Source organism: Cuculus canorus, chromosome 2, assembly GCF_017976375.1.
Source record: "Cuculus canorus isolate bCucCan1 chromosome 2, bCucCan1.pri, whole genome shotgun sequence".
Classification (NCBI taxonomy): domain Eukaryota; kingdom Metazoa; phylum Chordata; class Aves; order Cuculiformes; family Cuculidae; genus Cuculus; species Cuculus canorus.
In genome coordinates, this window is record NC_071402.1 from 130,728,318 (window position 1) to 130,740,649 (window position 12,332).

General features: G+C 33.6%; 1 protein-coding gene across 13 annotated transcripts in view; it reads left to right on the top strand.

Moving 5' to 3' along the window:
- The window catches only part of DGKB (diacylglycerol kinase beta), a 475,249-nt gene that overhangs the window by 254,457 nt on the left and 208,460 nt on the right, over positions 1 to 12,332 (top strand). For all 13 annotated transcript variants that reach the window (XM_054059507.1, XM_054059512.1, XM_054059504.1 and 10 more), the window contains one exon: positions 2,318 to 2,392. In XM_054059507.1, the coding sequence (XP_053915482.1) occupies positions 2,318 to 2,392 (75 nt within the window). The remainder of the gene's footprint in view (positions 1 to 2,317; positions 2,393 to 12,332) is intronic.

Below are 12,332 nucleotides of genomic sequence, written 5' to 3' on the forward strand. Positions count from 1 at the left end.
TCATGGGGTGTAAGAATCAGCTGGAGGTGGTGGTGCCAGGTGGTAATTTCGTGAACTGGCTTTGTTCATGAAATTGCACTCAGTCACAAAAAGTAACCTTTTGGAGAATTACCACACTGCCTTGTGGCTTTGCCTGCATGAATCTCCAGTCATAAGGAAACTATGTCCAATTCCTTCCTTACACATGAAAGCAAGGCATTTGGAGACTTGTTGGTATCAGTGGGCTGTCTGGCACTGTAGGTATAAAACTGGACGGCTAAATTGCTGTCAGTTTCCTCATCTTGCATTTGTCACAGTGTTAGATCTACGTACAGTTTAGAGTGAAGCCAACCATTTAGAGACAGTTTCTTACTCTTTCTTTTGTGAATATGTGAATACAAATGAAATAAATATCAAGTTATGAATTTTACACAGACTAGGATACGTAAATATGTTGTAATAATTTTGAGTATAGCATGTCATTTGCAGTGACTAATTGTAGATTGATTATCTGGTATTGATATTCGACTAGTACCTATGAATGGTGCACTCAATGAAGTAGGAGTCAATGTAATCTCCTCATTACTGCAAGTGGACTTCTGGGTTTTGGCTTCATTAAGAAGGCTTTTATAGAATTCCAATGATACCAGACAACAGTATTGTGAGTGTAGGTAATGGCTAGTATGTTTTGTAGCACCAAACTTCCGGGCAAATAACTCGTAAGCCTTAGGGACCTCACAACAACACATGACCTTCTTATGGTCAGCTACACAAATTAAATTAGTTGCACCTTTGATCAGATTAAATCCTACATGTCACTGAGAAGCACTTTATACATACGGGCTAGAAAATTAAAAATAGGATCCTTTTACATTGGTAAGATGCTGCAAATTAAATGGAAATATAATGTGTTGTAAATCCACTGTCAAATGTCTGATTTAGTCATCATCTTGGCTGTTAAAAATGATGTGTGCATGCTTACAAAGTGAAACCAGTCATTTCACATTGACTTTTTCTATCAAGAATGGCATCAGGAATAGGTTGTGTGAGTATTTGAATACAGTGCTTTATGAAGAAGCTGATATCGCTAAATAATTGAGAGGTTAAGAAAATGTTCCAATTTGGCACTTTTAGAGATAATTATGAATTTGTTTGTATTCAGTATTCTTATGCCCTTATCTTCCACCTCGAGTGATAAATTATGCATTACTATTAAGACAAAAAAAAAAGTCCCTCAGTGTGCTCATAGATTGTGTCTAGACAGTTTTATTTTGCTGAATTTGAAAAGTCAACATTTTAAGTTAAAATTCAGCTCTTATTATGCTTCAGGTTTTTTTTTAAGGCAGTGAAAAGAAAAGAAGAGATACTTCAGTGGAAAAAATACTTTCTTAGAAACATTAAAATATTAATTAGCTTGAGGACATGAACATTAGAATTAAAAACAAGAAGTGAGGGTTTGTAATTTAAGCTGTTGCCATAGATCCCAAATATATATTTATTCATTCAGAGTTCAAACCCTTTTATGTGCTTATTTGTTTCTACATAAGGAATGAAGCAGCTACCACATTGTCATCATTGTAGTAAATTAAATTTCTAGTATTTGTAATGAAGAAACAAAATAGTGTCATACTTTTAAGACAAATAACAAATTTATAAAGTTACAGTTTTTTAAATATTCTGCAATTCAGAGAAATATTTGCTAGAGGTGAGACAGCAGGTGGGGTCCTTTATGGATTAGGACAATGCTTTTAATGCTGTATCAGTAAATTACTTCCAATTATTTGGATAATTTTAAAATATATGTGGTTTAAGTAAAACAATGATTTTGACTTTTTCATTTTCTCCCTATTCAAGTATAATCCAAAGGAGATGTAGTTGACAATAGATTTGCTTTCTTAGGAAAAAGCCTATGGGGACGTTTTTGATGGGTGGCAAAGCCAATTTGCTTTTGCAATTAATTATGCTTGAAATTTTGTGTTAGCAATAAATTTAGGAATAACTCTTACCTTCACCATGGAGTCACTTCAATAGGAGCCAATGTGTTCTTGCAAATGCTTTTTCACTCACTATATGTTCTTATCCTATTTTTTCTGTCTTTATATAGTATTTGAATTGTAGATATCTTGTGGCACTTCTGTCTCAATGTTATACACACAATACACTATATGTGTGAATTATAATTGCTGTGTTCGGATATTTGGGGTTTTTTTGTATAAATGAGATCCTGCAATTCAAATAATTATAGTATATGTTTACTTCTTTAATTCTTTGATAGCTTTAAAAAAAATCCAAACATTTAAGTAAGTTTTTTTTCTCCTTATCTCTTTTATCTCTTCAGAATTTATAGAAAATTTCAGTACCTCTTAAATCCTCGTCAAGTTTATAGTCTTTCTGGAAATGGACCAATGCCAGGGTAAGTCTACAGTTAATATTATTACCAGGAACTCATTTAATAAAATGCTGCATAATCAAATGAACAGACTGAGGCACATATAGTATGTTTTGAATGAATCAACACTACAGACCTCCGAATGAGTGCAGAAATGTACAGGTATTATTTGTGTACTTGTACAAATAAAACTAAATGTCATATGTTTTACTGATAACCGTGTAGTACTCCATAAGAACTATGTGATAAATTTTACTCTGCAGCTTTTACTGCTATATCAGCAACCGGAGTTCATATAGGGGTTACTTTTATTTTACGAGTATTAAGCAGCCTCAAAGACTGACTTGCAGGACGTACATTTCTTTTACATAAACACATGTGTGCATATACGTGTGTGTCTAACTAATATGTATGTAATGTACATATATATATTCTTATGCATGTAGGATGCGGAATGTTGTTTCAAATACAATGACTGCACACTCCTTATCGATTCCATAATATTGGGAGTGTAGTTTAAAGAAAATGACTGAACAGGCTAAATTATGCTGACAGTGACTTTTTGTGGGGGACTGAAGTATTATCTGACCCAGGTAGTTTTGCAGTCACTTGCCTAATATGCTTCTTTCATGATTCTTCCTAATTTGTATTCATGTGAGGTCAAAACAATTGCAGTATATCAAATACCAACTTTTGCTAGCTGAAATTCTCTCCCTTTTAAGTAGTGGATGCTTTGGTAGAAGAAAAAGACAGACCAGCACTGAATATATGCTCTGTGCATCATTTTGTATTTGTTGGATGTTATTTAGTTACATCAATGATACATGGAATTTTACATCAGTGAGAAGAGTTACAGAAGGATATTAGGAATTACATGCTCACTGAAAGGAATTTTACACTGTTGTTTGAATGTTGTGGAATTTTTTTTTTTAATCTTGGGAGTTTTTCTTTGTTTAGACTTTTTGTCTTTTAAGTTGGAGAAGAGTAAAATGAAGCTGGAAATATATTTCAGTTGTCGCAGACATAATACTGGAAAGAATATGCTCTGACGGCTTCTGTCAGTTCTTCTGGTTTTAAGGCCAAATATACAGGAAACTATTCTCTCTTAAAACCATTCTACATTGGCTGTCCATCTGTTGTGCTAGTCTTGGGATGTATAGAGCATTGATGAAAGAGAAAAGTGGATTGGGCCCAATGCTTTTTGAAATTAGGTTTCTCGGGATATCTTGCTCTAGAGTGTGCCTCATGTGTAACCTGCAGAAAGGTGTGAAACCTGCTCAAAAAAATGGAATAACAACATGCATGATTTCTTTCATACCTGTAATTTTATCCTGTGCCTGAATGCTAGTGCTTTTTACTACTCAAGTGGTATTTGTTGTTTGTGTTTTATTATGCTAGTCTTGACACATACGGAAAATGTAATTACCATTAGTCCAAAGAGAAAACAGACTAGAAGAACTGCAGAAACTTATTTCAGGAACTTATAAGAAATTTTAACTGAGGCAAAACTAGTAGATGGTATTATTTTTAACTTACAGCTACAAGAAATGCTATACTAGAGATTGAGAGGATGGCTTCTAAAACAACTGAAATATTTTTTCTTCAAATTAACCTTATTTCATTGAGCCTTTTGTTAAAAAAAATCAAGCTAAAAAAATAAGGTTAAAAAAAATCAAACCTCACTTACTGACTGCATTTCTGTAACTGACTTTGCTTTTCAAGTAATTTATGATTTAAAAGCAAATGTATTTTAAGGCAGATGCACAAGAGGGCAGTGTTATGTTCAAACTGAAACCCTGCGCTGAAGCAATTTAAACTTTAGTCTTTCAAACCAGGACAGTGTTTTTTAAAAAAATATTTTCTGTTTCTCTTCCTAGTAGAAATCGAAATAGTTTCACTTCAGAGTCACTTTGAAGAAATTTCTAATTAATTTCCAAACAGACACTGCATGTTTTTTAAGCTTGTTTTGGTATATATTCTTATTCATTCCAGAGAAAGGGATAACCCTAAATTTTGAGTTTATCTCCTGCCGTCACTTCTTACCCCTGGCATCACTATGTAGGGTGCATGTAATTTATCCTTTAAGCAAACAATTGAATGAACTCTGTATTTCACTTACCAGTCCTTATTTCCCTTTCTGCGAGGGCTGGTTTACATACTAAAAACTGCCCATCCATCCACTCACTCATCCATCTCTATAATGCCAGTTATACTGGATTGTCAATCAAAGTGTTACATTTATTTAATATTGTCATATGTGTCATTTTGATTGAATGGAACAGCGTGGGGGATTGTACAGCACAGAGAGAAACAAAAGTGTATTCTTTGTGCCAGTTGTGAGCAGAAAGGGATAAGCATAATGTATGTTTATTTTAAAGAATTTATTATTATTGTAATATATTTAATTGAGTATTTTGAGTTTTTTTCTTTTGAATATTAATTTCAGACATGTTTACTCAACCTATAGAATATTAGAGTCAAACTATCTGCTTTAACCCAAGTTAATGTGTTTTTTTTTTTTTTTCTTTATGATGGTATTTTTCTGATTGCTTTCATCAGCTAAGAGAATATTCACAACTTTTCTAAGTTGAATTCCAAACATCAGAGGCTAATGTGAATTAATATTTCCAGCTCATTTCTATGGAAAAGCTAATGATCTCCTGTTTAGGTAACAGTGAGAAATACGAGAGAACTAGGATACCAATAAATCCCGAATCTTCATGAGACTGTGAAACTACTGTATTTTTTTTTTTTAAACCATCAGCAGCTCAATCATTAGGTTTTTTGTTCTTTCTCATCAGTGGAATAACCACTGTACTTCACAGAAATTTATTGGAATAAAGGACTCTTTAGCAGACCTGAGTTGAAACATGGTTGAAATAATCTTTGTTCAAAGGAAGAAGGGCCATTAGTGGAGTCCTATATTTTAATTTCTTAGAATTCTGGAAGCAATACCTGCAATTTTCCCTTTCAATCCTCTCCCTTAGAAGAAAAAAAGAAAACAAAAAAATAAACCCCACCTTTAATAATATCAGTTATTGTGTATTTTTATAAATATGCATATATGTAGAAGAACATAAAATATTTTGAACAAGATGACAATGAATTTTAGTATTGCTATCTGCAAGTGCAGTTAATTAAGTGGATATGTCACCTGTTTTGAAAATAGATGGGATGGTTCATGGAAAACTGCAAGGACAGCAACAAAGACATTTTTTGTAGCTTCTTAGCATGTCTAATCTAAGATTTTTGGAACTGTTTGTCAAGACTTGTGTTTATAATCTATATAGAATTATGCACATAATGCAAATAAATTGCAACTCTCTGACATTGATTCCTTTCTAACAATGGAAATTGACCTGCTGCGAGACCTGAAAATCAAAGAGCTCTCAGCCAAAGGGCAACAGTACGCTTTAAACACTGGTATAATAATTAATGGTTTAGACATTCTTTATTTGGGAGTAGAGAGATACGGGTGAGCTGGAGAAACCCTGTAAGCTCTGCAGCTGAACACAGGCATAAAAGGTACTCCAGAGTTATAGACTGCCACAGTTAACAAAGTGATGTGAAAATTGCCAGGCTGAGACATTGTGTAATTTGTGCCTAGCACCTGTGTTTTTAGCCTTGAAAAGAGTTTCCCTGTTTGGTTGTTGTATGTCTATAGGACTCTTCTACGTCTGACAACAACTGTTATTGTGGATTTAATGATCTTGAAGAATCTGAAATTCAGTTATTGTTCACCTCACAGAGAGGTAAATAATAGCTGGATGAATAGCAGTGGAGCCACAGACCCACATGACTCTGTAGAGAGGTCACTGTTTCACAAAGGCTTTGTGCCTCTGAAAAGGCTCCTGTTCCCTTAAGTCTGTTATTTAAAATGTCTAATTTATGTTATTTTTATGCTCTATAATAGAAATTATATCCACAAAAGTTGTATTTCTTTGTAACTCCCTTAAGCATTTAATTTGGAGAGCATATATATATATATTTTTTTTTTTTTAATTCTACTCTCAAGTTTACCTCAACAGGCCTTTTTAAATCTTAAATTCTGTCCACTTAAAAAATGCCCAAGACAGCCAAACTGAATCCCTACAACTTAGTCTGTAATTTAGTTGGGAATGTACAGCACCTGGGCCTTTACAACTTCACAAAGGAATAGGCCTATTTTGAAAATTACACTATTTTCTGTGATCGTTGGAATTGGTTGCTAGAACATTTCTTTGCTGTTGGGCATTTGGAATATACAGACGGCATATATACCAAGAATATTTTTAGAAGATATAACTGCATAGTTATTTTCTCCTGAACAAAACCTTGAACCTAGCCCGTATTTCTTTGGAAGAATTACATTATTGCCAAAGAATGGCACTGCAGGCCAGAGTGGGTTTGTTGCACTCTAATCATTAAGGTTACAGTTGTGTGCCATAGAATAGCAGTACTTAGAACTCAATAAGTCTTCTCATGTGAAACTTAAACTTTGGGTTTAGAGATGTATTTTAAACAGCTGTTTAACAGTATTTTTACTTGTATGGTATCTCTGGTGTTTTCTGCATACGTAGAACTCTCTTTATATATTGTAATTCTCGGCAATTTCCTATCTCAGTGTAGACTTCCAAAGCTGTGAAACTGATTCATTCACTTCTCTCTTAACCAATGTAAGTGTTCAGTAGTGAGTTTGCCACACCCTTACAGCCTTTGTCTGAAATCTATTGTAAAAGCCTCTGCCATGTCCTGTAGCCTGCTTAATAGTTTGCTGTTCTCACATGCGTGGGCTGATTCTCTTTTCTTGGTCACCTCAAAATAAGCCTTTGACGCACACAGTTAAGTTACTTCTGAATGTATGATGTCCAGCATCTTTCTTCCATCCACTATGCAGCGTATTTTCACTTTTCCCAGAAATGGTTCTGTATTTCTTCATGTGAGTGGTGTATCTCTCTCCCAAGTCTGCAAGGCTGCTATCTGTATTGTGGGTATTATGCAGATAAACCAATTTTTTTTCATTCTTGCAGTGATCATTATTGTTCAGTATCTGTATTAGAATGATTTGTGGCCATCTGCTGACTGCAATGCTCTCCTCTAGAAAGGGGTACCCAACTTAAGCAATAATTAAGAAAAACCTAAGTTTTGGTTGCGCAGAGCTTTGAGCAACCTGTTCTAGTGAAAAACGCCCCTCCTGGTGGCAGGGGTGTTGGACTAGATGATCTTTAAAGGTACCTTTCAACTCAAACCATTCTATGATTCTATGATATTAATGGTATTTTTGAGTGTGAAGTATATTACACAGACCAATGTTTTCAGTGTTGAGGACCCGACAGTAAAATGTCCCTTGTATTTATGGATTTCTTCAATATTTCATGTAATCCAACACTGAAGGACTGAGATCTTGGTTTTCTAAATGTCCTGTCATGTTCTTTAGCCTGGGGTTAAAAATTGTCAGACGCCTTTATCTATAGAAAGTAGGAACTGAAAACTTTATTTTCAGCTGCAATATATGCATCTACCAGTTTTGCACACTAAAATGCCATTCCAGGAGGGGAATGTATTGCTCCATGCAATAATAAACTGGATTTGTTGAAACTGTTTTTATTAGAGTGGTCTCATGAATAGTGTCATTACAGTATACAGAAAACTGTAACTGAGAGTTGTAGTGAAGTTAAAGTGTGTATATTGTTCAGTTACGTGGCCAGCTCAGCTTGGCAGTCTGGAGGAGGAAAAACTGTGTTTAATTTTCATTCATATACTGAAGTAAATAGCCATTTGTCAGGGATTTTATTTGCTTTGTTTAGTAAAATGACAGCAATATGGGCATTACAATAAAGAAGTAAACATTCCAACAATGCAATTGCTTTCCCTTTCAACTTGATACTTTCCTATGGACAGTTAGCTTAGAAGAATCAGTGGTGAGTTGAACGTCTCAATTAGTGAAATTGCTACATTAAACCCAGCACTGTGAATTCACAAGTGGACAAAGAGAAATTTCTAAGTTATAGGATTCACCTGGAAGTGTGAGATTTCTATCAGACTGGTCATTTGTTAACTTAAATCTCTTAATGAAGGTTTACAGGCTCTAATTTGCTTTGAGCTGGTGATATTTAGGGTGAACATTTATCTTTCATTCACTTCCATTCACAGACAGTGTAAGTTCTGCCCCAATATACAAATATTGTAGTAATTCACTTGTAATTATCAAACTCATAAGTTAGAGATGCCATTCAAGAAAATGTTGTCAATATTTATTTGATTTGTGCCACACTTTATGGAAAATGAATATTTGTTTAATTTAATGGTTTTACACATTTATTGGTTCAATATTATTGTCTCAATACCTTGAAGGCCAGCTTACTTTATTACTGCAAATACAGAAGTTTTTAAAGAGAAGTCATAACAAGTATCTTTATGATTTACAGAGAAACTGTATCAATGCAGAACTTCGAAAGTCCTCTGTCTTGCAGTTGATTACATTTAAAATATTGCAAATATTGCAATTGACAATATTTACTATGTATCCTAATAGTAACTGAGAAGCTTTAAGGCAAAAATATTTGCAAATGCTACTGATCATCTATTTCTAAATGATACTTCTTTTCCAAACACTAAATCCAAATTACTCAGGGGTAACTGTAAAAGCAGCTCTGTAAAAACATGGTTCTAAGCTGAAAAGCTGAAATAGCTCTTACACCATTTATTTAAGGGAAAATTTCTCTAGTGTAGGAAGCTACTAGGTTCTGTTCCCTTTTTTTTTTAACACTTTGACCTTCTCTGCAGTGGAGAAATTTACGAAGTTAAATAGTATTTTTATATCCATTGATAATCTCCAGTTTATTTATATTTTGCTGATACTTATCCTGAAATGCCAGTATCAGTGAATTGTTCTCTGCTTGGGATATTGACAGTTTTAATTTTTGTTTCCACTGTGAGTGAGGATGACAGGCTAAAAGAGTTGAGGTACCTAAATGGAAAGCATTGCATTTTAAGTTTTAAAATAGGTTTACAGAGAGTGAGACAGGATTTCCTGAAACAATTCTATAAGAATAAGGGGCATTTGGGGGGTGGAGGGAGGAGTTATCTGTGCATAAATCAGTTAAATGCATGATTCAACGCTAAATAGTTAAGTCCTTTAGCAGTGGTGTTTTATTCATATATAGTTTCTCTGCATTCGTATGGATTTGATGAGATGAATAAGAAGAACTGAATTAGAGTAGTACAGGTAGTAGAAACAGTTGCCTCTTTCAGGTGGAAATCACTAATTTGTCAGCAGAAAGTCAGTAATTGCCTCTGTGTGATCCTTGTCTGGCAAAATAAAATAAGAATAGGCTGGTATCAACCACCTTCAGTGGTTTAAATGTATTTGTATTGCATCCACCAGATGGGAAACTGGATTAGGGAAGACTGAAACAGGTCAATTTACAAGGGAGCTATTGAGATGAAGATATCTATTGACAGGTTTTCCAGTTCAGTCTTATGACTGAGCTCATTTACTCTTAATTATTGGCGGTGAACTAAGAACTATGTGTACGCTTACGAAATTGTAGAAACTGAACTGTAGGGAAATATTGTACAAAAAAAAAAAGGGAGGGGGGGAAGCTGCGGTTTAATGATACAGGAATTTGATCATCAGGCAAGAATTAGATGATCTTGTCAATTTTGATGATAAAAATACAATCAAATATAATAATATCTTGTAATCCACATTTAGAGACTGATTATATTGACCTTTCTCAGTAGAAAGAAAAATCATCTAACATTTCACCTAGCAAAATATCCTGCTGTTTTAAGGCCTTAATACGCAGTCATACTTTTTTTATTTCCTATGCATTATTATATTTGTGGCTTCTCATCTTGTATTCCCAAATGTATCAGGAGTTTTGTTTTTCCTGTGGTAGGAGATGTTAGTTAAAGATCTGGTCTTTCCTGTTGCCTTTTTGCCAGTGACTGAAGAATAGCTATAACTTGGGTTACAGCCTGTCCCAGCCTGATTATTGTCTTAGATACCATTCCAGCTCCACTGACTTCTGTTAAGTGATGTAGGAAAGCTTTTTACTATAATGTCTATGAAAATAAAATGTCTATAAAAAATATCAACCTATTCTTATATCCATAAATAAAAGAGAATTTTTTTTTTTAATGGCAGTATTTTTCTTAATTAAAAGAAATCTGAAAATAATGTGTTGTATTAAATGATTGTATGTGAATTATAATACCAATTAATTTGACACCAATAAAATACGTGTTTTGAAGTTTCTGAGGTTTCAGATTATGCTATGTAAAGAGTAATTGCATAATAATAACAATATCAACAACAATAATAATTTTTTAAATTTAGATGTAAAAATTTTGAGGACGAGACCTGTTGTAAGTATTGTTTTATATTTATGTTATTTGATGCTTTTTATATATGTATAGAATTTTATAAATTCGAGAAAATAGGACTAAATTTTATATTCTGGTCTTTTACTGTAGTCTGACAGTGCACAAAGCCTTTAGAATTAATTACAATTTTTACATTGCCACTTCACTTTAAAACCACTTTAAGTTATTCTCTAACAAGTTGTTTTTTGGTTTTTTTTTTCAAAACACATAAAAAGGTTTGGGGAGGTAACAGGTGCTATTAAAACAGTTACTCTACTTTAAATTCTGTTAAGAAATCTGTCAAATCCTTTCTTTACAATTTTAACATTTACTGAGTTTGAATGAAACCTTAGAAACAGAAAACCAAATTTCCTTCTCAACTCTTAATATAGGTTGCACGTTCTAATTGTGTAACTATAGCATGTAATTGTGTAACTATACCTAATTTTATAAATTAATTTGATTTTATCAATATTTGTATTTGTTAGGGTATATTTATGTATGAAAGCATGTAAGATACATTTTTATGTATTTTATGTATTATATATTTATATAATGTATGTATTGTTTTATATATAAAATATATAAATATATATAAAATATAATATATATAAAAATATATAAAAACAAAAAGTCACGTGAACTTAAAGCTGTGCTATGATTTTTTTTAAATTCCTTGTGTATGAATATAAAATGCTCCAGGTGAACTATGAATGAAGCTCATTGACAATTTTTTTGACAATATGGTTTTGCCAGATTTTTCACTTCCCCGGTTTTTAGGAAGTTATACTTTTTTGACAAAGATTAAGTATACAGTCCAAACAAAAAGAGGATTTGATAGCCAGATGGTGAGGATGCTTGTTATTAGAAGGGGAGACCAAGGTTTAGCTCTATGTGCTGCCTATCTGGATCAAAACTAGCATCAACCCTGTACTTTTGGTGGTGGTCTGTTTTGTTTGGTTTTTTGTTTATTTGTTTTCTCCAGACTTTCTTTTTGACATCTGTTATGTGGTAGAAATGCTTAAATATTTATAGAAATTAGTACCCTGCCATCACCGCTGGACTATAATTTTTTTTTTAAATTAATCTGGAATATCCTCAGTACTGGAAGCAAGATAATGAGATCTGCTAAATTTCTACAGACCCAAAACACTGGGTCAGAGTGGTAATGCTGATGATGGGAGGCATTTGCCTCTTTGCCAGGTCTCATGAAATGACAGAGGTCCACGCCTGTGGGCCAGGGAACATCTGAATGCCCACCTTTAGGATGGTAGGAGATGACCGCCAGCACAGAGTCTTTCAGCACATACACTTATCAGAAGATATGTTCCCTAGGTGTACCTAGTCAGATTTGGCTCATTTCATTTGGGATCAGAAAAGATCTTATAGCACTTTTCCTGCAGATGTGTGTAGTAGAAAGTAAGAGGTTAGAGGGACAAAGCAGTTTTTAGTACAATAGAACTAAGGATCCTTCAAACATTATACTTGACACTTGAAATCAACTAAGAGCTCTTCTGAGCAGGGAAAATCAGACGGAGTGGGACAACAATGTGATGGGCTTTATTCTATGTAATTTTGCTAATTCAAATTTCTCCTCTAAAAGTAGTAGAGCAAG